General features: G+C 31.4%; 4 protein-coding genes across 8 annotated transcripts in view; 1 reads left to right on the plus strand and 3 right to left on the minus strand.

The window, feature by feature from the left end:
• LOC144845112 (C-type lectin mannose-binding isoform-like) overlaps window positions 1–21,455 on the plus strand; it is a 39,925-nt gene extending 18,470 nt beyond the window's left edge. The window contains exons 2-4 of one of the 4 annotated variants that reach the window (XR_013612495.1): window positions 8,273–8,354; window positions 8,535–8,747; window positions 13,040–13,459. The gene's annotated coding sequence lies outside the window, so the exon portion shown is untranslated. Of the gene's footprint in view, window positions 1–8,272; window positions 8,355–8,534; window positions 8,748–9,093; window positions 9,211–13,039; window positions 13,460–21,440 lie in introns of those variants that run through there. The other 3 variants (XR_013612496.1, XR_013612494.1, XR_013612497.1) reach the window with 3 other exon arrangements.
• Window positions 240–12,705, minus strand: LOC144845115 (cytokine receptor-like factor 1). 2 transcript variants are annotated; one of them, XM_078702268.1, is made up of 5 exons: window positions 12,268–12,705; window positions 11,168–11,259; window positions 9,845–10,120; window positions 655–778; window positions 240–400 (listed from the first exon to the last, which is right to left on the minus strand). In XM_078702268.1, the coding sequence occupies exons 2-5, from the start codon at window positions 11,241–11,243 to the stop codon at window positions 244–246; spliced, it is 633 nt and encodes a 210-aa protein (XP_078558394.1). In that variant the 5' UTR covers window positions 11,244–11,259; window positions 12,268–12,705; the 3' UTR covers window positions 240–243. The 2 variants fall into 2 exon arrangements, with proteins under 2 accessions (XP_078558394.1, XP_078558395.1); XM_078702269.1 differs by lacking the exons at window positions 240–400; window positions 655–778 and adding an exon at window positions 9,113–9,317 and having other exon boundaries at window positions 12,268–12,653.
• LOC144845111 (uncharacterized) lies at window positions 5,782–8,362 on the minus strand. Its single transcript, XM_078702262.1, has 4 exons — window positions 8,282–8,362; window positions 7,665–7,802; window positions 7,078–7,211; window positions 5,782–6,654 (listed from the first exon to the last, which is right to left on the minus strand). The coding sequence occupies exons 1-4, from the start codon at window positions 8,319–8,321 to the stop codon at window positions 6,193–6,195; spliced, it is 774 nt and encodes a 257-aa protein (XP_078558388.1). The 5' UTR covers window positions 8,322–8,362; the 3' UTR covers window positions 5,782–6,192.
• LOC144845065 (uncharacterized) lies at window positions 14,418–25,689 on the minus strand. The gene is made up of 17 exons (XM_078702200.1): window positions 25,625–25,689; window positions 24,559–24,640; window positions 23,918–24,003; window positions 22,972–23,247; window positions 22,305–22,428; window positions 21,916–22,088; window positions 21,407–21,564; window positions 21,065–21,215; window positions 20,618–20,694; window positions 20,400–20,526; window positions 19,864–19,965; window positions 18,913–19,041; window positions 18,624–18,788; window positions 17,992–18,270; window positions 17,264–17,554; window positions 16,649–16,782; window positions 14,418–16,288 (listed from the first exon to the last, which is right to left on the minus strand). Exons 3-17 carry the CDS (start codon window positions 23,982–23,984, stop codon window positions 15,551–15,553), a joined length of 2,991 nt encoding a protein of 996 aa, XP_078558326.1. The 5' UTR covers window positions 23,985–24,003; window positions 24,559–24,640; window positions 25,625–25,689; the 3' UTR covers window positions 14,418–15,550.
• Window positions 25,690–27,710: the final 2,021 nt, after the last annotated feature.

A 27,710-nucleotide genomic window follows, 5' to 3' on the forward strand; every position in this document is an offset into this window, starting at 1 on the left:
CCTTTTTGTTGGCTCTATCTTCTTAATACTTGGCGTACGTGGGATGGAAGCTAAAGCAAGTAATAATATTATATTTCATGGGATTTTCTGGGTTTTTAGGTTACAACTTTTAAGTTAACTCATGATGCTTCAGTATTAAAATAATGTGTTAAAGGAAGATTGATTGAATTATTTTTTAATATTCATTAATTTGATCTGCTTCACACTGTTTTTTCTTAGTTTATTATATGCAAGTAATAATCATTACTTACCTTGGTAAGAATCAAAATTAATTTGGGTTGAGGCTTTACCAAATAAATTGGTAACGGTTACCCTGGTACGATGGGGAATTCCTGGATTGTTTGCAGAATTAATGTTACACCTAAATTCACCAACTTTTTCAGGGCAGGTTCTCCAAGATCTTGAGAAAAACAAGAATTATGAATCCGAGTTGGTTAAGTATTTGAAAAATACACGTTACTGCTAAAGTGAAGACCATCTCATATGGTCACCGTGCATTATCTTATGTAGCTCCTATGCTTTGGAATTCTCTTCCAAACTGCATTAGAGATGCACAGTCAGTGACTCTTTTTAAGAGGCTTCTTAAGACTTAATTGTTTAAAAAAGAATATTAATCCCGTTTTTGTCTATCTAGTTTAGACACTAGGTACTTACTTTTTGTATTCATATTCGAATGTATACGCATCTTTTAAATTTGTGTTCTCGGTTTTTGACCACTCACACCAATAATCAATTATATTTGTTGAAAAACAGTTGAGTGTTGGTTTAGTTGGTGCCACTGTAAATAAGTAAATTATTCCATACTGTAGTCAAGACAGGTCATGGATTGGTTGGTAATTTCAAAGTGGGCGAAGAGGTGCATTGATGGACGGTGCTGATTGTACATAAGGTTTGAAATACAGTTGATCCAGCCAGCATGGTAAAATTACAATGGATGTTTTATTGAAGTCGATACACATTTTGGTGTCATAAAAATGTGATCTTTGTTTGTCGACCATTTGTACTTTTGGAGAATAGGATATGTATACACGTCAAAACCACCATCACCAACCCCATCCCCCACCATAGAAAAAATGGTTCGTTTAGTCGTGGATGTTTTAATCCAAAAAATAAAAGGAAACTTTGTGTTGTTTTGTCTAAATTTATAATGAATATTTAATCGCATTCTTAAATTTAATCTGTATATTCAATTGTTCCATATCATGAGGAATCTGGTAAATAACAATGATTCTTATTGGAATCGTACAGGTAATTGAACCTTATAACGCATCGCAGTGAACCACAAGTATATACATTATCTTTCTCCGTATTTATGACAGATTATACATTACATCATTCCATTAATCCCACCTACGTGTAACTATCGCAAACCCATACAAAGTTGATAAAATATGTTGTTTAACTGTCAAAGAGAAAATCTTCTCTTCTCTCAAATTAGAGTTTCATCAACAACGACAGCAACTTATTATAAATATAAAAGAAACGTCTATCGTGTTATTGCTGTGGGTTTCAAAATACCATAAAAATAATGCCAAATAATGATTATGTTGGTAATATTCTCATACAACATGTGAAGACGACAGAATTAACTACTAAATATTTAATCGTTATTTAACCTTACTTCCTAAATGTAACCGTGTTCCATGCCATGACGAATCAGGTAAGTAACAATGATATTCATCTCTATCATTTGCCATCGCTAAGTTCTGTAACCTTAGCATAGCCACTGAGTCTGATATAATATCTATCTGCAATGGGTCTATTCTATTAGTATCTTTATCGAAACTAGTTGTCCATATGATATCTCTTGAGGTATACGTGGTTGAATTATATAATGTACAAGTAATATTTAAATCTGATCCAGCAGGTAGGGTAGGGTCCGTCGGTGATGTGGTCACTAAAAAATAAAATATTTGTTTAAGAAACTGTAGAACAAGATGTCTCCCTTAAATTTGTTTTCGCAAGAAGAATTAATGGTAGAATGTTTCGTTTCACAGAATCTTTTCATAATATTTCTATAAACTAATATTATTATTAGAAAGTACGAAAAAGTATTTGTTTTACCTGCACGGGCGCTGGTCTGATATAGTTGTTGAAAACATAAGCCGATAAGTATATATAGTGTAGTCATGGTTAATAATTTTATTCGCTAAAACAAAAACAATAAAATGGTGAAGTTAATTTAGTTAGTTCAAATATAGTAGTTAGGGAACATTTTTAACAGACAATCCTATCCTATTTAACAATATACAGCTGCAAGTATATGCCTATGTCTCAAGAAGTGCTAAAACATGAAGCAGGTAAACAATATTCTCGAACTCGAACTGAAATAGTGACTGAAAATGACCGTATTCTGTACTAAAATTAGTGTTTAAAAATGATATCAATGTTGAATATAATTCTCTACACAATACATTAGTAAATGTATTCCAAAATGTTGCTATTACTTACAAGCATCTGTTATCCTTAAATTCATAAATAAATTCTAAACCGTCCGTTGATATACTGAAAATTAATTAATTAATTTAGAAACGATAAAGATGAAGTAAATCTGTGAAAATGAGATTCGAACTTGAAACCGTGTGTTTGATGTGCAGATGTCATAAACATTGAACAATACCATGAAAGCCACAATGGTTGAATGTTTATACGTATATTCTCTATTATTAATGCTCTAATGTTTGACATATTGATGATTTCAAGAACGACGTCGAGAAGGATATTAGGATGAGAGTGATGTAAATTTTATGGATGGAATTATACCGACTAATTGATGACTGAGAAGATCTAATGTTTAGAACTGTTTGATAGATGATATCTATAAAATTACTTTATATTATATCAGTGAAGTTCAGTAAAGTATAATTCAGTAAAGGATGACTGTTGAAATGAAGGATTTATTTGTCAAATAAAATAAACATTGAATGTAGTAAGTTAGTCTACCTAAATATCATTTACTGGTAAAGTTCATGAACTCTTACCGATAGATATACTTATATTAGATAATAGATAGAAAAACTTAATTTAATATTTAATAACAGAATAAAAATAATAAAGAAATATTATATTTTAATAATTTTAAATGAATCAATATATATAATATACTTTTTCAAACGAGAGCTCACGTTTACATAATGTGATAATATAAAGTAGTATAACACTGTGTATTATTCAGCGCTGAGCCGAGTTATAAATTAAAATTTAAAAAACAGAAACGAAACGAAAATAACGGCTTTTTATATTTAAAAAATTAACTGTTTTATTCGATCTAGATTTATTTCATTCCCGAGATATTGGGAGAATTAGGCCTATTAAATTAGAAACAAACTTAATTAATTTATCTTTACTCTAGTTCTCTCTTTTTACTCTTGAATTAATTTGTTCATTTGTTCAAGGAAGCCATAAATATAGGCCTCCTATAATATGAATGAAGTGATTGTTGTCTACTTCTGAGAATGGTTTGACGTAACGATTCAGGAAATGATTAACCACCACGCATCATACATAATACAGTTCAGCAGAAACAATCAAGATGTATTAAAATCGTTACAACAGATGGACAACAGTCGTTTCTCAGATAATGTACCAAAGTACAATTAATAAACAAAATCCGGATGAAGATATTTTTCAACGTGGTTTCTAATACGATTAACATTTATTTCTTCATGAAGTAAACAGCATGTTGCTGGTTTGCATACATTAAATAGACAAGCAGTATCTATTATATTTAGGTTTAACCTAACATACATAGATTATTTACCTGTGTTATTAGAATGTACAAAACATGACAGTTTACAATATTACCATAGATATACAATGTTCTAAATCATTCCTCCGTGATTAGTATTAACGGTTTTAAATACAGTAATAAGTCCCTAAAATAAATTAAAATATCAAACTACAAAATATATATAATATAGTGCCTTATAAGTAGGCCCAATGTATTGAAAGTAAACCTCGGGGGTTTTTTTTCTAGTCACATTAGCTAAAACGTATAATTTTTATCTCTTTCATATGTTAAGTATGTTGCTGAAAGATCCAGTTTCAGAATATAGTATTCAAAGATAGAGGTAGAATAAATATGATTAAAACTTGAAAAAAGTCTACTTACTTGGAAACATGAACAACATCAAATATTTAAGGTTATTTAAACCAGCACGTGTCTGCATTAACTATACATCCATACATGAACGCAGTAATGGTAAATGAGTTTTAGTAAAAGTTATCCTGGTGCGCATGCGTCGGAATTGGGAATGTTCAATACCAGGAAAATGGCAATTCTTCCATGTTTCCTGTTCTGTGGTTTTGTTATTTGAAATAAGGTTAAAGTTAACATTATTTTAAAGTTCAGAATGGTAGGCTAGTCAAAGTCCATATTGACTGCTAACAAAAATATTAGTTATTAATAGTATTACATTTTTCTCCAAAGTTTATAATTTGATTTTCATCGCCATGTATACCAATTTATTGTAGTAATGTAGAATCATTCACGTTTGCCCTACTATTAGATATTTAAAAATTGAATTAAAAATTGAACCTACATTGGAAACGGTACTAAACTATCCAAACCAAGGAATTTGTTACATAACCTTAATCAAACAACTATTAATTGCTATCATCTAATAATGTATTTGAAATAAAGTTAGGAATAAAGTATCTCTAGGCCTACAAGTAAACATGTTTTATTGCGTTGCAATAAATACTCCTATCGCAGTTAATGAAAAGGGTCCGCATAGCATACAAATAATTAATGTTTATGAATGCAATGGTACAAATAACTTCATGATGATACAGTCAACTCTCCCAATACCGGACTCTCTGAAAATCAGAAACTCTCCCAAAACCAGACTGTTTTGAGACCAAAACTGTCCCAAATTTCTTTTTACCATTAAAAACAAATTCCAAATACCAGACTTTCCGGAAACATACTTGGCCAGCGCAAAGATGTCTGATATTGAGAGAGTTGACTGTATAACATTATCTTCCATCGAATGAAATTATTTGTTCCGTTGGACGGATATGAAATATGTATAATTTGTTTTTTAAATAAACCAATCGAAAAGGCAGCGCTCCAATTTGGGACGCGGAATAGAACAATTATAGACGGCGCACAGCGCCACACTACAGGCTGATTTTTCAACGCGATCAGTCAACAGCCTAGCCTCGTGTCACACATTCCAGTTGTTCACTGTGTAACAATAAACAATAACTGCATAACGAACTTGCACTCTCTAACTCGTAAAAGTTCAATAGAGTAGTTATTGAATATCATGTGATCAAATGAAAAGAATCAACTCGGGTGTGTTAATAATCTTTCATCATTCACCGAATCTGTGTTAGCTACAGTTTTTAGTCGCGTGAAAACGCGACTCTACAACTCACTATGTCGGTCGGTTGGTCGGTCGGTCGGTCGGTCGATAAACACTAACTCAAATTTGAGCACGCGACTACAGCCATGTATATGGCCTTGTTCCTTAATAATGAGTAGAATACACAGGTTTTAAGTACAAAAATAAAATTATTTATTCAGTATGCATTCAATTCTAAAATATATTATACAAACGCTACTATGCTAGACTATGTAAACCACTTGGCATTAATAGCAAACAAATTCCCCAAGAAGCTGCAGTACATTTAATAATACTTAGGCTTATAAATATTCTTCTTACAATTGGCTCCGTATCAATCAATTTTAATTTTCAGTTCATCTCTCACTCAAATCTATATGTGTTTCGGTCTACACAGTGCAAATTCAACATTAAAACGATACAAGTTTTAAAGAAAAAATTTTCTCATCATTTGTTTGCATTGTGTACGGCTATCTTACACTAATTAAGCATTACATTATACCATTTTGTTTTAAATTTACAAATGTACATACTTAAGTTTCTTATCGTAGGATATTAAGCATAAACAATTGTATACAATATTCTTTTTTAAAAAATACAAATCTATAATTTATATTAAATAAATACACCCTGCATTGAACTACTCCACTTTATCATCATTTTTAGCGTTAATTCATTAATAAATTATTCAAAACCATGTCCGCTCTTAATGACTTTGATGAGGAACTTTTTTCGCACTGAGCACCTTTTTTTCGCACTGAGCACTTTAAGAATTATTACTATCACAAAGAATTGGTAGTAGACACTGTTTTTAACTTTAATGAAGTGTAGGCTTTTAGTTTAGTTACATTTGTACGTACCCACAATCTTCACTTGTAGATGGTATAATTGACTCAATGGTTGAAGTGGAGGGCATATTGGTGTATATCTCAGAATTTGAGGTATCAGTCGTATAATCGGAAACAAAATCCTCATTTATTCCGTTCGCTACAGGATACTGATAACACATCTCACCATTTACAAAGTTACCTGCGTAGTTAATGTGGAAAAATGCCTTCCCAATATTTTCATTTTCTCTATTTACACCCTGTTCTGGTGGATAAAATGTATCATCATAATTATTAAGTTCATTCTTAAATGAAGCTTTCTCTTCTCTTTGAGAAACATTCGAAAAATTCGACATATCATGGAATCCTTGATCAGAGCTTGCTGTGCTTCCGATTGAGCTTTTGTTATTTGGTCTCTTCTTAAGTTCATCAAACGTTTCTTTCTCTGTTGGAGGAGGGGACAGCTCAGGATCAATCACCTTAGAGTATAAAAAGAAGATTTCAAGTGAAAGGAACTGAAACTTTATTTCAAACATACTTCAATAACCTTAGCCCTAATCCACTCACTGAAAATCGTTAGAACAAATGTTTTTATGATCTTTGCATTTGAGTGGCTGAGCGGTTAAGAAGTGGAACCGTAATTACTTAGCCATAACATCGGCAGAGTTCGGTTATCCCGGTGTACTAGTACATCACATCCACTGATCATAACTAGGCCCTCTAGGAGACCAGTGTTGACTGAAGAGGTCGCCCAGTATAAATAAATAATAACAATTTCATAAAGTGTAGGTTTTAAAAAAAGGCAAAGCTTCTATATAATAATTTGTCAAGTTATAACGCCACATGATCTATGATTGTACACTAATATACGAACACGGAAATTGTGAATAAACTATACTTACAACATGTGTGAATTTCGGTTCGGGCCACGGTTTAAAATATTTATTGTGGTATTTATATTTATAGATGTAGGCAATCAGTACAAATGTCAGTATTATGACAATTGGTATGAAGATATATAAATAAATGGCTGAAGCTAGAATAAGAAATAAATCGTTATTAGTATAATATATACAGTGAGGAAGATACTACACTTTCTCTTATTATTTATGGGATGTTAAATGTAAAACAGGGTATTTTAATACCCATATCAAAGAACAACATTTGATCTTTTCTTTAATAAAAAATTCCGTTTAGGTTGATTTACAAATATCTTCATGATCGAAATACAGTTATACATTTGAGAGCATATATCTAGAAGACCAAGCAACTGCCGCTTGTAAACAAAAGTTATATCGACAATATGAACATCCTTCAGTAATTCATCTCTAAGATGTATTAGAATCATACGGTATTTGTTTAAGTTTATCTTTTAAATACACAACTTAATTTGCATAAAATAAAATATATGTGTCCTATATCTGAAGGTGATGATTGGTGGTCAATTTTCAATGTACAAACTAGTAGATTGACGAATTAAGTAACTCACTTTCCTGGCTGTTTGGGTTGTGAGGAAGAACATCAATTTCACCCTTTTCTAAATCATTGCTGTCCGTCTTCGACACCATTTGCATGGAACTTTGGAGGTTTACATGTACAGCTGTAGGCTTGTAAATAGTTGTTTGTGCTGAAATCAAATATTAATTAGAACCATTTATAATAAAAGCCTTTACAATAAGCACTTGCATAAACCATGGACTGGCATGTTATACTAAATAAATGTGTATATAGCTTTTTGTAAATTTTAGACAAGTTTACATTCTGCAAATTTGAGCCGAGTTGAGTAAAACGTTTTAGTAGTAAATTCCTCAACACAATTATTATCCTACTCTCAGTAATACATCGAATTTGTGCGAAACGGTCTATCTCTAGATCTGAAGGTTCTGGGTTCGAGAACTACTTTCAAATGCATCCTCTATCATAGTTTTCAAAACACTCTTAAAACCTCATATTTTTTCTTAGTAATTTCTTTCTGATCTGAAGGTTTTGGGTTCGAGAACTACTTTCAAATGACTGAGTACCGGTATGAATTCGATACAAATTATGTATGAGTAAATCAAAATTCAACTAACACAAAATCACTCTACAATATAATAGATAACTTACCACCTTCATCATTGCTGTCCGCATTCGACACCATTTGCATGGATTTTTGGAGGTTTACAGATGCAGGAGGCGGGTAAGTATTTTTCTGTGCTGAAATCAAATATAAATTAGATCATTTTTCATTTTTCATTCTCTCGCTCCCTCTCATTTTTATGTTAAACCATTGCCTTTTTGACAATGTATATTTAATAAGAGAATAATCTTACAGTCTTAAAAGCAGTTATAACTTTTATTTATTTCTTACCTGTTTCAGGATCAAAATAAATTTGGGTTGAAGCTTTTCCAAGAAAATTGGTAACATTTACCCTGAAACCATGGCCAATTCCAGAATTTAAATTAGCCTCATCGCCATCAAATGAAACTTTACACCCAAATTCACCAACCTTTTCAGGACACGTTCGCCAAGAACTTGAGAAAAATAAAAAAGAGAATTGAACGATAAGAGGATTTGATTACATTTTGGCAGGTATGACTTTATTTTATTTTTTCAAAATATGTTACCCTTGTTTAATTTTAAAATTATATATTTTTTTTTAATTTTTATGCATTAATACATATTATGAATATTGTAAAAAATATGAAATTATTATTAGTAGTATCTGTATTGCTTATAGGTTTAAAACCCATGCTTTCTAATCACATAGTTCTCAATGAGTCTTCATCAGAACAAGTATTTTCAAACAAAACTTTATCAATTCAACTGTATTTAAACACGGAGGCCAAAATCCAATGTATAAATTATGTCATAAAATAAATATAATTAATCAATCTCACATTTATAATATTACGCAAGGCTACGTTTTTATATTCAGTCTTAGGTAAAGGCAAAGGGGACATTTTGAATGGCTATATATTTAAAGTTTTCATATGCAATGCTCAACAGTATGTGTTTAAAATGACTGGTATACTTACGATTTAGTTTCAAACTCGAATGTGTATGTATCTCTTAAATTTGTGTTCTCAATCTCTGACCACTTACACACATAATCAACAGTATTTGTTGAAGAACAGTTGAGTGTTGGTTTAGTTGGTGCCACTGTAAATAAATTAAAGTACATAATTTGTAATTGTTTTAATATGTTTTTCAATAATCAATAATAGTACAAAAAAGCGAAAATCAGCTAAATTAATTTATTAACAACATATCTGGCTTGTTACAAATGCCGGAGAGGGACTCCCGTACAGTGAACCACAAGTTATAATATACATCTTTTTCCGTATTTATTCCCGTTTATGCATTACGTCATTTCATTAATTAATCAGGGAAAACGGAGTGTAGATCGCGCTGTAACAAAACCACATTAAGTTTATTTTTTAGCTGTCGAATGAACAATCTTGAAAGCAATTGTTTTGGTTGTGGACTTTTAATATCAAACAGATTTTAAAATCACCAACAGCAACTTACTAATATAATTATATAAGCAACGTATGTGTTATTGCTGGGGGTTTAGAAACACCAACAAAATAATGCCAAATAATAATTATGTTCTAATAATAATTCTCATACAACATGTGAAGAGGACAGAAATAACTACTAAATATTTAATCATTATTTAAGCTTACTTCCTACGTATACATATGTTCCATGCCATGACGAATCAGGTAAATAACAATGATATCGATCTTTGTAATTTGCCATCGTTAAGTTCTGCAACCTTAGCATAGCCTCTGAGTCTGATATGATATCTATCTGCGATGGGTCTATTCTATCAGTATCTTTACCAAAACTAGTCGTCCATATGATATCTCTTGAGGTATATGTGGTTGATGCATCTAATGTACAAGTAAGATTTAAATCTGATCCAGCAGCTATGATAGGGTCCATCGGTGACACGATCACTAAAAAAAGTAAAACAAAACGCTAAATAAAACCTTGCCTATAAGGAAACATTTTTATTCAACCTGAAACCCTAATGTTTTATTTTTTTTAATGGTTATCCGCCATCCGATATCTGTAGGCCTAAAGTCAAACTAATTTTCTCTTCAAAGTTTGTAATTGTTCCTGGTAATTATATATCAAGAATCGTTAACCACCTGTTTAAAATGGAATATCCGTTTCCGATCAAGCATAATGCAATAATTATTCCCCTTTTTTCTGCTTCGCAAAAACGCACATGGGCATGTATTGATTTCATTATTATTTAATGGGTATAACGGATGTATTTTACATAAAAATATCGGCTTAAGAAAACATTTCTTTCATGGCAGTTAGTGACTATGATTTTATATTTTGTCCTTGCGTCGTGTTTGTTTAATTTGTTGATTTGTACTATATTTTGTAAAATGTATCGTCTGCCTGAATAAATAAATAATAATAACATTTTTCTCAATATTTACAATTTTATAAAACGAAAGAGCAAACATTACGTGCAAAGCTTGTTTGCGGAAAAGCAAAAACAAGAAATGATTATCGAACAATAACATGTAATTCGAAGAGTAGTTTATCATTATCAATAGATTACTTTACATGTTTTAGGTAAACAATTTACTATTTTTTCCAATAACATAAGAATATTTTAAAGATTATAATATCTCCTTGAAAAAAATTTAGTCCTATTTCGTTTTTTTTTTTAATATGCCATTTTCTTTTGATAAAATAATAGTAATTGAGGAAACCCCCAAATTATTTACCCGATGAAACCGTAATTAGAACGGTGACTAGAAGTTACAGGGTTTTTTTTTTATTTTTTATAAACGAAATAATAATTTCTGTTATTTATATATATTTGTTAGCATTTTGTTTTTTGGCAAAAGTGAATAACTATTATTAGGCCTTTATTAAAACTACAAAATTGCCTATTTAAAGTTTGATTTTATTTATTTTAATTGTTCTTGTTTGACATATATCTACAGTATTTCTGTTAAATAACGAGTTATGATGTTTACCTGCACGAGCGTTGGTATCATGAATGTGACTAAATAAAGTTGCGAGTGCGTAGATTACAGTAAGTGTTATAGCCATGTTTATTTAGTTTGATCTGAAAAGAAAATAAATTATAATAATTTAATAATAAATAAAACTGTAAGAGTATTTCAAGATAGTTAAAGTTGTAATATGCGCCAGTTTTACTTATTTATGTACAGAAGTCAGTGGCTAGTCTTTAAGGGATGGTTCCTTGTATAAGGACCACTGTTTAAATATTTTAATACAAAATATAGTATGATCTAACAAAATCATACGAAAAATCTGAAATTAATTGCAAAAATAGCAGGTAGTATAATGAAGTTTGAGTTGGGGGGCGAGTACACTTAAGGCCGAGTTGACTTGGAGCATAGACCTCTAAATTAGTAAGTCCATGCGTGGAGTAGAGTTGCTTATGGTAAATGACTGAGACCATGGAAGAGTGTTATGTCACTCTTTCCTGCTGAGACCGTGATTATTTAAATAAACTGTAATCTTAATCTTAAATGGTTTGTATCAAGTGCCATTATCGTTACATTAAACCGTGAATATGTAATAATATCTCATTACTTAAATGTAATCACCTTAAAATTTATCCATTACTTTCTTTATTCTAAAATGTACAAGTGTCTGTCTTACCAGACGGTAAATGCGTGAGTTACAGCAAAATAGGCCTACTCATTCAAACATAAAAACAGATAGATAAAAAAAATATACGTAAAATGCTGGTACAATATTGTTTACTAGGAGATTCCCACATTGCGCTATGCCTAACATTCCAAATATTGTAGCTATATACCAGTGCAGTTTCAGTCATTGTTGTCCTAAAGAGATTGTTAAACGAAAACAATTTCACCCCAATACGGGTATCGTACGCCCACCGCACTAGCGTAAGCCTGGCGTAAGTCTAGCGTAACTAACTCTTAGCAGTGGCGTTGTTAACTTCATCCACTACGCCATGCTCTAGGCGTTTTATGACAGCTACGCACAATGTAGTATAAAATTAATTTAATAAAAACTTAAAAACGTTAAACTTGCTCCAGGAAAACAATTAGTCATTGATTGATATATATTATATACCTACTTATAACATTCGGTTGTGAAGATCCAATCCTACGCTATCAACCCAGATCTGCATCCCTGACAACACACATTCAATTGAGAATAAATTTAAACAGATCAGCTGTATAATATACTATGCAATACGTAATTATTTTACTGGTGCGCATGCGTACTCGGAACTTAAATAGTCGATATACCAGGAAAATGGATTTCCTGAAATACATTATTTGAGGTAAATTAGGGTCAACATTCTCAAGTTCAAAATGGCGGTAAAAGTAAAATAAATATTAACTAGAATTTAATTCATCGAATTTGACGAATTAATAGAATTATAGGTGATCACTTTATAAGTTTACTGACATTTAATTTTTAAAAAAACGATTCACGTATTTTTTGTAAAAAAATTTTACAACTATTTAAAACTCCTGGTGACTAATGTTAAGCTTTTTTTCTGTTTTATGGCAGTTTGTATATATCTCTCTAAATCTTCATTTGCCTCTTAGAAGTGAACCATCAACTGCCATGTTTTTGTTCGAAAGTCATTCAGTTTATGGATATATTTAATGTAATAATGATATATTGTTACCGATCATCATTTCGTTATCATAACGTTCATGATCTCTATATTCAATCATTCTATCATTTTAGTGATTATTAATTTTCATTATGTATTCAAATCACTTCGCACGTCATTCATATTAATGTATTTATAAATAATGACTGTCAACTTCCTTCATTTCATTATTAATAGATAATAGCTTTGCACGTCATTCGTTGTTTTTAATTATTTATAGGCCCAGATAATGACTTCGTGGAACGGAGAAAGAAGGAGCCAGATGATGAGTTCATGTTATATTTAACATCATAATTAAACATGGCTGTTAAAATGTTTCATAGCCAAAAACCCGCCAAGTCTCATGATATGGAACTTGTTTATAAATCATGGTTTAGTCCTATCCTATCCTGTCCTATTATTCGCTCTATTTCGGTGTTGGCTATACCCTCTCAGTCGGGGCAAAATATGAAATATAAAGCCTGTTTTGTTACTTATAAATTGTTTTCACGGCCATTAGTTAGGCCTACGCCAAATCACAAGAAATGATAATTAAATAATAGTAACTATAAATAAATTGAGTGAGTTACTTTTGTTAAATATAAGTGCCTGAGGCCTATGTATGTTTGAATAAAATCCATGAAAATGGAATTGAATTGAATTGAATAGACTCGTCTCGCTAGAATAGCTACGGATGGATATTGTTTGAAGGTTTGCATGGCGAAAACAAATATTGATATAAAGTTTGCGGTACACTTCTGAAAAGAACTGTTGAGTTTCTCGACGTTTTGATCAATCAGAAAGTCCAGAAAACTTGGAATATAAGTGGAAAGGGTGGGACTGATGTGATAGCCAGAAACAATAGCAAGAAAATATAGATATCAATATTGTTTCACTTTCACGTTGATTTAGATATATGTTTTACGTAATAAGAATATTATTAAAAGTAGGTTTGTGGTACACATAGACGTAGAGTATCTCGACGTTTCGGTTTCTTCTACACATCCGTCTTCTTAAGTGATTTTTCCAGGTGTTTTTTTTTACTAACTATAGGCCTATATCTAATAATGGAAACATCCCCTAAAGTAGTTAAAAATCGAATAGCCCTAGAAAAAAAATAGGTTAGGAATCACGCTGTGTGTTCCAGTCCCTTACAGCATTGATTAAGGAATAATAATTATAGTGAGCTCAGATTATCTTTAATTGTAGTAACGCAGAATTGTTTTAATTATCGCTGTCGTTATGTGTTATTAATGAAATGTAATTTTCACAAGAACGCGTTGATTATTAAAAACGGTCACAATGAACATCAAAGAGAAACCGAATTAAATATAAGTCTCTGTTTACGTGAAAAATATCCTATTTTAATATTATTATTTATAAAGCCTTTCCAGAAGAGCAAAGCGCGGCACAGAAACTACATACAAAAAAAGTGCTACTTGGGGAACAAATACGTTTTAGTTGTTTCTTAAAAAGACGAGAACTAGGAGCCTATCGGATATCCGAAGGGATGCTGTCCCAAAGTTTCTAAATTAGATTATGTTATTGTTAAACCTCGGAATTTATGGATATTCCCCTTTCTATGTTTTTACAACAATGACATCAAAACAAGCTATGAATTACGTCATTGTTGCCGGTTCATTACACATCACTGGCGCTCGTTCGTACCACTAACGACAAGGAAGGCAGAAAACGCCGCGGAATCTTCAAACGTTTCTCGCAAACATTACATATCCAAGATCACCACAACACAACGTGTTTACAATTATCACATTATAAACTCATTTATTTATATATCATAACTTCCAAAATGCCCGTACAAATTGTTTTTAGGCCTATAAAAATAAAGACATTCAACAAAAACGGATAAATTGTTTTGATAAACACGACCGCCTATTATATATAATTCTACTGCGTACTATCGCACCCAATCCATCATCTAGTTCCGTTTACACTGGGTATATAAATGATTTGTACTTTGCAATACAGGTATAACTTTATCAACCGATGATAATTATGAATTTATTAGGACATTAGGCGCCGTTTTTATAGATTACGGTAGACCCAGACGACCACTTGTAGGCTCATAATTATCAAAACAAAGTGCAGAAGGAATCGTTCCTAACGTGGAATAATAATATTATTAATTATACTGTAGCTGTCTAGCATTCATTACTAATTTTACGGGGATCCTTAAATAAACATATCTCCCTAACATTGTAATAATGCATGTAAAAAGATGTAATATCACTGTAAAGGTATTTTGCAACAAAATACAAATTATGAACTTTTTGGATTACAACCTTGTACATAAATTATGAATTTGTTAGCATAGCTGGCTCCGCCCACTTTACGTGGGCTAGGTCTCAATTCGAATGTTCCTAATAATAGGTTTATGACAAAGTTACATACAATCATAGTAAATTACCTTAAGCTCTGTCTACACTATCAAACTAGTTTGACAAAAAAGTGTGTGATGTGCCCAAATATGTTAGTGACATGACATCATCATATCCATATATGGGCACATCACTTTTGATAGTGTAGACAGTATAAATAATGTTGTTGATGACGAAATGATGCCGTCAAGACCTAGAAAAGATCAGGCTGCAAGATAGTTTTAATTACCTTAAACAAATCACTGGAGTATATTTTCAGTTTTTATATAAAAAATACAGTTTTACGTATCAAAATGTGCTACAAAACTAAATAATGTTCACTACTATACCATATTTTATTACATTGATGACATTCATTCTTGTTTGTTGCTAGTAATATTATCAAGAAAGTCTACTAAATTTGTTATCTCCATTTGTGAATAATCATCAATGACACTGTCTGTTTCAAATAAGTCATCCTCTGACGTATCTGATACCGAGTGTACTGCTCCAAAATGAGTTATCATGTAGTCTTCAAGTAGCGGTTCACTGGTGTTGGCTTGTGGATGATCTCTGGTTGAAGTAGGCACGTATCCACAGTCTTCAATTTGAAAAGGTTCGATCGAGTTAATGCTGGTTGGAGAATCGGTAACTATTTTGGTATATGGTTCAGAATCTGAGAAGTCAGTGGTAGAAGAACACTCCTCTGGTGTTCCTTTCATTTCAGGATTCTGATTCTCTTCGTTTACACCTTTACCTTTGTAATTTATTGGGAAATATTCCTGTCCTGCATTTTCTGAATTTGTCACGTCACTGTTACACCCCATTTTGTTTTCTTTCTTTACAATTTGTTCTTGTGGATAAAATGCATCATCATCATTATCATTGAGTTCATCTTTGAAGGAGTCTGATCTACAGGCAGCATGGTTGTCATAAAATACGTGTTGCTCTTGAACATTAAGTTCTACACGAGACAAAGAAGGAGACATGTCATGGAATCCTTGATCAGAGCTTGATGTGCTCCTGATTGAGGTTTTGCTAGTCGGTCTCTTCTTAAGATCGTCAAATATCTCTTTTTCTCTTGGACGAGGAGATAACTCTGGATCAATCACCTAAGAATAAAAAACAAAGTTTTTAACATACTGTATGAAGCAGAATGACAGTTCTAGTTTATGTTTCTAGTATTCTCAAATACAGTATGAGCAGAGAAACGCCATGTTGCTACTCAAAAAAGGAAGGAGAATGAAAACATTCAGCAGTAACATGATCCCAAAATATTGTAGTCGGTAAATTGGTCTAAATTAATTACCAAAAAAGAACAGGGGTTTTGTGATCTGTTTATCTGCATTTCACGAGTTGTAACGTCTAGACAGTTTTGCGATACAGTATCTAATTGTCAGAATGTAACCCCAAAAAATGCTGTATGTATTATAAAGGTCACATTGAAAGTATTAAACGAACAATGTACTCACAATTTGTAAGATTTTTGGTTCTGGCCATTTTTTGAAGTATTTGTCGTGGTATTTACTTCTATAGATGTAGGCAACCAGAACAAATGTCAGTAAAATAAAACCTAGTATCAGGATTAACGTAGCGGTTGATGAATCTAGAATAAAGCAGATACATTTACTATCCCTGTTATTTCACTTTGGAACACATTACCTCAATCTGTAGTTGGTTCACAAACCATATTATCATTTAAAATCAACCTTTCGAATTATTTAAAGCACATTTTAGTGAATTTTTATTTCTTTTTCTTATTGTTCTTCTGTATTAATTTAAGATACGGTAGTTTAAGGGGGAGACCGCTTAATTAGCCACTAGACTTAACGGCTATGTGACTATTTGGCTTCTCCGGGAGACGTGTCTCCGAATTGTCATAAATAAATAAAAAATTTAAAAATTAGATGACATTTTTCTGTTATATCTGTTAATAAAGGAAACAAACCTATTTGTTTGAACCGTATCGAAAGGTTTATATTGATTATAGCGAATTTTAATTCATAGATACCTTAAACTTTTCGGTAGAAATTTCATTAGAACTGGCAACTCTATAGTGTATTTAGACATCATATGTGTTTACTTACCAGGATCGCACTCAAAATTATCATAGATCTCAGATGCAGGTCCGGACCTGCGTGAATCATATTCGTCTTTATTGACTGCCCGAACAAGGAATTTATAATGAAGTATTTCTGTGACATCACAGCTAATAAGCAGTGTAAGAGACGTTGTCATAACCTTTTCAGTCTCATTCATATATTGGTTGTTGTATGTGACTACATAATGGTCAATAGGTCCATTAGGATGCTTTGGTTCACTCCATTGTAACTGTGTTGTGTCTTTCAAAAACGTTAGATCTTGAGGTGGTCCAGGAACTGAAAACGCATTTTAAAAGAGTTAGTTATTTAGTTATTAACCAAAAAAGTGTTATGTTAGATCAAGGCAATCTAACAACAGGACACTGAGCTTGCCGTGCAATGATAGGAACTCGTAACAGTCCTTTGATCTCGTACCTGGCTGCGACAAATACTACAGAACTATGTATATTTTCTCCCCGGCGCGTGGTGTCTTTTAAGGAGAGAGAACTGATCGTGTCGCAGCCACAGATAACCCCTTTTATCTCCGGAGCTCAGAATCTTGTTGTTAGATTGCCTTGATTAGATTAAATAAGCTCATAATGCGTACCTTTATTTTGATTTTAGTTACATTTTTGGCTACTAATACAACTATTGTTTTTCCAAGATTTTTTAAAATCTTGAAATGTTATTGCATTGTTATTAAATAGCTTAAGTTTTACTATTACAATACTTACCTCCTATTAATGTCTTGGTAGTATCTTTTGGAAATGCCTCCTGGCCACAAGCATAATCAGCTAAACTTTCACTACAAGCAGACACGCTCACTATATACACAGTGTCTCCCAAAAGGTTTTCTAACATTTTGCTCTGTGTTGTCTCGAAATACAATGTGCCATTTAACTTAATTTTATAGTGTTTAATATTTCCGTTTATTTCATTTGGTTCATCCCAAACGATTGTTAAACTGCTGTCAGTTATGTTGCTAATTATTACATTCTGTGGAACACCGGGAGCTATAGAAAAAAATGATTAGTAGTATCAAAGATTTTTCTTTAAATCCACAAAGGCAAGTGGCATTGGGCCTTTCATCAGTAAATATATTTCTTCATAATTGATACTATTTATATTGATATTTATTATTTCTTATTTGAAACGGAAATGCAAATAAATCAATGAGGCTGTGTGAAAAGGTGATGCAGAGTAAATCCATAGAGAAATGTCCAAAATATCAGTATCGAAAAACATGTATATAAAGGTATTTCCACTATGATGCATTAAAAAGTTGTGGGTGGTGCTTTATTGATAATCCTTGGTATCGTTTTCTAAATTCAAAATAAATTAATTTGATGAAAGTTAGGCAACTTACTTCCCTGGCTTGTTTTCTTGGTAACATGAACACTGCTAGGCCCCTCTCCTTCGTTGTTACTTACTGTCATCCACACCTTATATTCAGAGAAGGGTTTGAGGTTTCCAAGTTTATAACTTTGTTGTTCGGAATTCAGAGATAGACCATCAACATAACCATTTGGATCTAACAATGAAATACAAAATATATCGATTTAATCTGTATTCTATTAATGCAACCATAGTAATTATTAATAAAAACTGATTTGTAAGTGCAGTATCTTTATTATAATTGTCATACATACACTTACATTCTTGGTAGTAAATATTATATTTAGTAATTACACCATTTGGTTTTTCTGGTGGTGTCCATGTAATACTTATTACAGTTGCATTCATCTCTTCTGATTCTACTGATAGTGTGGATACATTACCTGGAACTATACAAAAAAAAAGAATAATTTAAGCTATAAAATAGTGATGATTTCTCCTAAACCACCAATCTAATTAAAATCTTACTTAATTACATTGTACTATTAGCACGTCTTAATAGCTAATAAAGCATCTTTGTAATAACCTACTGTAGTCTAGTAATTAACTGTTAGAGGTACGTTGGTAACATAGGTGTTGCGGGTAAGAGAGAAATTCCAAATAAGCCAAAAATACCAACAATAAATGAAATTAAGAAAATCTCGAGATTTCGAGATTTTGATTAAATAACTTAAAAATCATTTTTTATCTCTGCTACTTGTGCAGCGTGGTTTTCCTGGTTCTACAAACATTTTAAAAATGTACTTCAAATGTTATATGACTTTACTTTGTGTGTTCAAACAATATTTTAAGAGCAAGTAATTGAGCTTATATCAAGAATGAATAAATTAGTGTAGGCATTACACCATTACCGTACTATTGTTGTATTAAGTTGCTCATAATCACACGACTTTATGATTCTGGCGTCATGTTATCAAATTGAGTTCAGATTTGCATATATATAAAGATAATGCGTTTGTGTTTTTAGTGCATATATGGTATGTCTAAAACTTCTAGAGATTACTTTTTCCTAGTATCCGCATATGGGTAAACAAGTATATATACACTGTAATGATTACCATCTACACTTCAGACGGTATGTAAACAAGCATTGGGTTATATCTATGCAGCAAATCTAAAACCTAGAGAATATTTGTCATTTTACACACTGTTAAACGGCTAACAATGAAATAGCAAGCAAACAATAAATTATACCATTAAAGGGCACTTACCATCTGAATGGTCAATTATCTGCTTTTTCTCAGCAGCTTCTGTGGACCCAATAGAACTATATGCAACAACACTAATGTAAAACTCATCAAACATCGAAATTTCTGTAGGAAAATAAAATATACTTTAACGCATGTTTATGTAAATTTGCATAAATAGTATGTATAATAAGTGTAATAAATGGTCAATTATTTGCTTTTGCTAAGCAGCTTATGTGGACCCAATATAACTATATGCAACCACACTAATGTAAAACTCATCAAACATCGAAATTTCTGTAAGAAAATAAAATATACTTTAAAGCATGTTTATGTAAATTTGCATAAATAGTATGTATAATAAGTGTAATAAATGGTCAATTATTTGCTTTTGCTAAGCAGCTTATGTGGACCCAATATAACTATATGCAACCACACTAATGTAAAACTCATCAAACATCGAAATTTCTGTAAGAAAATATAATAAATTTTAAAACATGTCTGTGTAAAATTGCGTAACTAGTATGTATATTATAATAAGTGTAAAAGTTTTAACTTACCATGTATGGTAATGTTAACAGAACTTTCAGAAATATTATGTTGTTCAGTAATTGTTTGACAATCACTCTGCCACAGAGTTACTAGGTAACCTTGAAGTTTACCGTTCAGTTCATCTTCTGAAAATTTCTAAAAACAAAACAAAATTGTTCATCAAATATTTATTGTTATAAATATTGGTGCCAACGCTGGTAAAGAAAAAAATTGTATTATACTATACCTTCCATTGCACCAGAATGTCTCTTGTAAAAGTATAATTGGTAGCAGTGATATTAAAATCAACATGACCTTCGGGTTCTATTTTTAATAAAGATGTTTACTAAAATTAGTTTGGTAAACAATAAATAATTATTGGGATTTAAACTTAAGGATTGGGTAAGAAACATCCATCATTTATGGAGAAAGATTGGAGGTACCGTACTTCCGATGCAAACATGTTATAATTCCAGTCCATACTCAAGAAAGATATTGCTTTTCAAATGTTATTCTACATAGTTTATATACCGTTGTATCTTTTTAATGGGAATTGCTGTCAACCAACATTTCTTTGTAATTTTACGAAGATAAATAGGCCAAAATGTCTTATATAATATTGTATCTGATATTGTATTTGATACAAATTAAAAATAATTGAAGTATATGTATTATCAACACTATTCAAACTTACCACCTTCCAGTGTTTGAGCTGAATACGTTGGTCCCCAATCACTCCAATCGTTATACTGAAATTGTGAACGTGCTTGTAGGTTGTACCGAGTGTAGGGCTCAAGTTTACTGATATTAATTGTATCATCATAACTATTGTTAACGTATAAATCCTGTAAAGCAAATTATACAAATAAATAAAAACTATTTTACCTGTATGTGAATGCTCAAAATATCTAATCAAATCGTAATAAAGACACAAATTTAGACAGATACTCTTAAAAACTACGACAATAATGATGAGATTATGATCATAAAACGATTACTGTGGCCTAGAAATTGCAACAGTAAATTCATATTGTACCTCTGTCCAATTACCGTTAGTGTTATTCTTGCAGTAACGGATTTGGTAACGTAAGCTGGACTTAAAATTAGTAATATCTGGTTGAAGTTCAACATTAATCGACATTGACGTATTGGTTGGCTCGACTTGCTGGATATTTGGCGGAAGAGGAACAGCATCTAGACGAAAAGACATTTTACATGTTGTTATTAATTGTCCACACACAGGCAGCCGCACTCGAACGTTATGCGTGATATAAGTAGGCCTATTATAAGTAGTAAATCCAAAGGCAAATTACTGAAAATGTGTCAAATAAAATAAGCACAAACTTATTTAAAAACGATAAAGTAAAGCATCCAGAAAGGAAGTGCCAAGTCAGGGATAATGAGATTATTTTTTTTGTTATTTCATAAAAACCATTGATTCCTCTTCAATTAACGCATGTATCCTTTTTATTTTCTAATGCTATTGACGTTTTTATGATACATATACTAATTCTTATAGCTTAATAAGTAATAAATGTTTCTTACCATTGGGATCAAAATCAATTTTGGTTAAGGCGTTGCCAAGATAATTGCTTACTTTTACCCTGACACTGTGGTCAATTCCTGGATTTAAATAAGTTCCATTGTCGTCTTTAAGTGGAACATTACACTTGAAATTACCTACATATTCAGGGCAAGGATGCCAGCCTATGTTGTTTCTGTGAAATATTAAATATTTTATTTTGGTAATTTGCATATTCAAATAAGTAGCAAGATTGTATATAAGAAATAAAGTTACTTAGGAAATATTCAATTTTAAATAGATAAAACAAGGAATCTAATTTACAACAAATTCAATCTTTAGAAAGAAAGCTTTATATGCCCTAATGGAATAAAGTTCCTTTTCTACACACAATTAAACACTAGGTACTTACGTTCCATCTCCATATTCGAATATATACGTATCTTTTAAATTTGTATATTGGATCTCTGACCACTCGCACCAGTAATCGACTATATTAGTTGAAAAACAGTTGAGTGTTGGTTTAGATGGTGCCGCTATAAATGAGTAAAAACCGTTATTTTTTAAATCTGGCAAATATGATGAAGATGATGAGTTGGTTGTTGGGGCTGTTCTTGGTTTGAGGTGTGTAGTGTGGGTAAAGGAGATCATGCAATTTCCAAAGGAACACATCTGTGTTATCCTTGTCGTTACATTGGTGCTAATTCAGTCTCTTTTATTTCGGAAAAATGTCATGCATATCAACAAACGTACAAACAGAAAAAGAAAAAAGAAAATTCGCAAACGCTAAACTTAAATATATATATATATAGGATACTTCTTCATTTACAATACATTTTGGAGTTATGGAGTATATGTTTGCAAACACAAGCAGCAAGAATATTACAACTATTCAACATACGTTGCATGAAGCCATTAGATAGATTTTCGCATATACTCATTAAAGGAAGGGACACCATGTTCAATAAACATCATACTGGCACTACTGCTTCTAGAGACATTCAGTATATGCAAATATTTAATGTTAGGGCATGGTTCTATTCAATAGATTTCATTCCTGAATTTAAATGTAAACTTACTTCCTATGTGTAAAAATGTTCCAGTCATTGACGAATCAGGTAAATAACAATGATATTGATCATCATCGTTTGCCATCGTTAAGTTCTGTAACCTTAGCATAGCCTCTGAGTCTGAAATGATATCTATCTGCGATGAGTTTATTCTATCAGTATCTTTACCAAAACTAGTCGTCCACGTGATATCTCTTGATGTATAATTGGTTGATGCATCTAAGGTACAAGTAATATTTAAATCCGATTCGACAGGTAGGATAGGATCCAACGGTGCAATGGTCACTAAAGATAATATGCAATTAATTAAGTACAACTTTTGTAAAAAAAACAGCTATCAGACATAAATGTAAAGAAAGTAACATTGCATTATATTTATTTGACTATTAATATTTTACGAATGTCTAAAGCTCTGTCTACACTATCAAACTAGTTTGACAAAAACAAAGTGTCATATGCCTAAATATGGTAGTGATATGCCTAAATATGGTAATAATATGACATCATCATGTCCATATATGGGTACATCACATTTTGTTGTCACATAAGAGCTATAAAGAAGCCTAAGTTGGGTCTAAAGTATAGGAAACGGTGCACATTTTTCATTGAGTATTTATCACTTATAAGTTCCACTTGTTGTTGAAAAGGAATATAACTAGAACCAATCATAGCTGTGAATGTACTCAGTCTAATTATTTCCTTATTGCTTTCGTGTCGTATTCGTTATATAGCATGCTATCTTTATAACAGAATTGTTTCCTCTGTGATGCTTTCGTGATATTTTTCCTGGTCTGACAGGTAAAACGAAAGGACATTGTCCCGCAGAAGATTACAATATTATTTGTTGTTATGTATCCTTCTAATAAACAGTGGGGTGGGGGGATTTGTTTTTATTTTCAGGTAAATAATAGTAATTATTCATTTAAGGAAAGATAAATAATAAATTGTGTTTTACCTGCACCATAACAATAGGCATGATGAATCTTAATGATTAGGCTGGCAAGTATATAAAGTGTAGCCATGTTAAATTGATTTTATTATCTGGTGAAGAAAACAATATCTAATCAATAATTTATCATAGAATTAATTGATTATATGGAGTGTTTAGCTATCTTTAATTATTTTGACGTTGAACTTGAAGAAACCGAAATGATTATAATAATGATAATTAATTAATATTATTAATTCATTTTATATGGTTTTAACTTTTGGGGAGAAACAATATAACTTATGATTAGTAAAGGATTAACATTATATATATATTATTAAATAATTATTATATAGTTTAGCCATGTTTATGACCTGCATGAGGAAAAACATGATATATTTATATTTATAGGTGTAGGCTTACATATTATGTGAAATTGTATCTATGTATATGCCGATAGCATGTAATTCGATACATTACACTAAGCCAAAATATAAATATTTGTGATTGCATTTCTAAGAATACTGTGATGTCATGATTGAGGAAATAAAATATGGAATAAAAAACACAAACTGTAAAAACACAACATCGTTGGTAGATTATAAGGAAACGCTTCACAGTCAGGTAATGTGATTTGTTGTACACCATTGTATTTTCGGGCGTCTTACCTGGATAAGTTGGTGATCTTTCCACCAAAGTTACCGATAATTGTCTTACTTTATACTCCGGTAAATAAGTCTTAACATCTTTCTGAAACATAATTTTGAGTACGGTATTAAAACTTATTAATTAAAACCACACATAGAAAAGTAGTGTAATTCAATCCGCTGATATGTTTCGCATGCGAGTTATACCTACATTTAGCCCTTACTATATAATTCAATCATGCAATTACGTTTTATTATTTTAAATATTAATAATTACTATACTCGTATGAATGACCTACTTGGGAACACAGATAGATAAACATTTCGGATGTTTACGGAAAGTATTTATTCGTAGTGCCGAGACTCAGATGTGTATCATGATACTTATAACGATTGGTATTGGCTATTGGATATGACTCTAAATACTAAATCCTAAAAATATTAGCTATACATTTTGCATGGATGTGTATAGTTATTGGATGACAGTAGAAGTGAACTATATTACCAATATTATTACAAATTATAACTAATTTGGTGCAGTGCTTACAATCTTATTAATTTCAGAAAGCTGTTTTTAAAGAATTAATAGCCACTAAGGAAACTTTTGATAATACTCAATAATGATGTCGATTGCTCTTAACCAAGGCAATCTAACAACAGGATGCTGAAATCCGGAGATCAAATGGTTTATCTGTGGCTGCGACACGATCAGTTTCACGCCCATAACAGAACAGGCACCGCGTTCCGTTCATAGCACAGAACAGTTTGTATTTATCGCAGCCAGACATAAGATCAAAAGAATCTTACAAGTCCCTATCTCGGCAAGGTGAGCTCAGTGTCTTGTGTGTTAGACTGCCTTGCTCTTACATTGACATCTATTACTACACTTGAGTGCAGTATACACATTTTCCTTTCTTATTTCTGATTATTGTTCATTTGTGATTGCTATATCAGTAAACCTATTCACAACTTTTATATCAATACACCAGGCAGGAGACAATCGTACAAACGATCCCATCCCTAGTATAAAATAGATAACTTAATAGTATAACAATTATAGGTCAAACCTGTAAGAACATACACTTACCTTTCACAAGTTCATTCAAAATATTATGTATAAAATGCAACACATTTTGAGACCAGCTCCTGCCAGCTACTAAGTAGAAATGCACTTTAGAATTTGTACCTTTACATTTTAAATAATCATGTTTACTCACTTTACTTATCAGGTTCATACATAAGTGTGTTGCCACAACTGGATATTTATTTAACCAGGTCTATAAATCCAGAAATAATTAAACAACAATTACAAGCTAAATACGTCTCCTTAAATGTTCAAAAGACGCATTATAATCTGTCGGGTTTTTTCTCCCAAGCTTGGAGCAACAAAATATGTTGTTCCGTGTCTAAAGCAAATAGGCCTTTGGCATGTTTGTTTGGCCTATTTGAGTCTATATAACAACTACTATAGCCTACAACAGTTCAATAGATGAATAATTCGTTTACAGGAATTGAAAAGTACATGTCATTATTATATATCATTTTTCTTGTTATTTTTGTTAAGTTTTATTGTTAATACGGATGTACCACCACCTTCAAAACTCTTTTTAATACGTTTTCTATAGCAATAGACAAAAGTTTCAACTTTCAAATTCGTAAAGAACGATGAACTTGCTTTTCGAATACGGAAGGTACCTACAACTTGCAAGTGTATATAAAATATAGTGTAAAATGTTCTGTACAGCAGCATAACATTGCATATTTATAATAGGCGTTTAGTGTACCAGACATATGTTATGTTTAACTTTATTTCAATCCTTTGTGTATTAATGTATTTAAAACATAAGATTTCAATTGCAACTTTACATGCGTTTGACAAGTTTTTTTCGGTTGAAATTTTATTCAGCAGAGCTTCCACCCGGATGGATTTTATCGAAAAATGACCAAATTTCGACCTTCTTATTTTTCGACATAAAGTGGTCCCATGTCACTTTAGGATGAAGATATGGCACTATAATACGTGCACATATAGCACTATTAGTGCATAATAATTGGATTTTAAAAAGGTCGAAATTTGGGTGATTTTTTCAAAAATCTAATTAAAACTAATAGTACAGGGATTTTCTCGAAAACTCCAAATTTCGACCTTTTTATTTTTTTATATAAAGTGGTCCAATTACACTTTAAGATGATGATATGACACTATAGGTGCATATATAGCAATATTAGTGCATAATAATTGGATTTTAAAAAGGTCGAAATTTTGGTGATTTTTCAAAAAATCCCTCTACTATTAGTACAGGGATTTTTTCGAAAAATGACCAAATTTCGACCTTTTTATTTTTTGATATAAAGTGGTCCAATTACACTTTAAGATGATGATATGGCACTATACGTGCACATATAGCAATATTAGTGCATAATAATTGGATTTTAAAAAGGTCGAAATTTGGGTGATTTTTCAAAAATTCCCTGTACTATAGTACATGGATTTTCTCGAAAAATGACCAAATTTCGACCTTTTTATTTTTTGATATAAAGTGGTCCAATTACACTTTAAGATGATGATATGGCACTATACGTGCACATATAGCAATATTAGTGCATAATAATTGGATTTTAAAAAGGTCGAAATTTGGGTGATTTTTCAAAAATTCCCTGTACTATAGTACATGGATTTTCTCGAAAAATGACCAAATTTCGACCTTTTTATTTTTTGATATAAAGTGGTCCAATTACACTTTAAGATGATGATATGGCACTATACGTGCACATATAGCAATATTAGTGCATAATAATTGGATTTTAAAAAGGTCGAAATTTGGGTGATTTTTAAAAAAATCCCTGTACTATAGTACAGGGATTTTCTCGAAAAATGACCAAATTTCGACCTTTTTATTTTTTGATATAAAGTGGTCCAATTACACTTTAAGATGATAATATGACATTATACGTGCACATATAGCAATATTAGAGCATAATAATTAACTTTTAAAAAGGTCGAAATTTGGGTGATTTTTTGAAAAATGACCAAATTTCGACCTTTTTTATTTCATAAGGTCGAAATTTCCCTGTACTATAGTTTAGTGAATTTGTCAAAATTTGGGCAAATGTGGACGCTTTTATTTTTGGACAAAACTTTGTTATAAGACACCATAAGATAATCATAACAC

The sequence above is a fragment of the Antedon bifida genome, chromosome 6 (genome assembly GCF_963402885.1).
Source record: "Antedon bifida chromosome 6, ecAntBifi1.1, whole genome shotgun sequence".
Lineage (NCBI taxonomy): Eukaryota > Metazoa > Echinodermata > Crinoidea > Comatulida > Antedonidae > Antedon > Antedon bifida.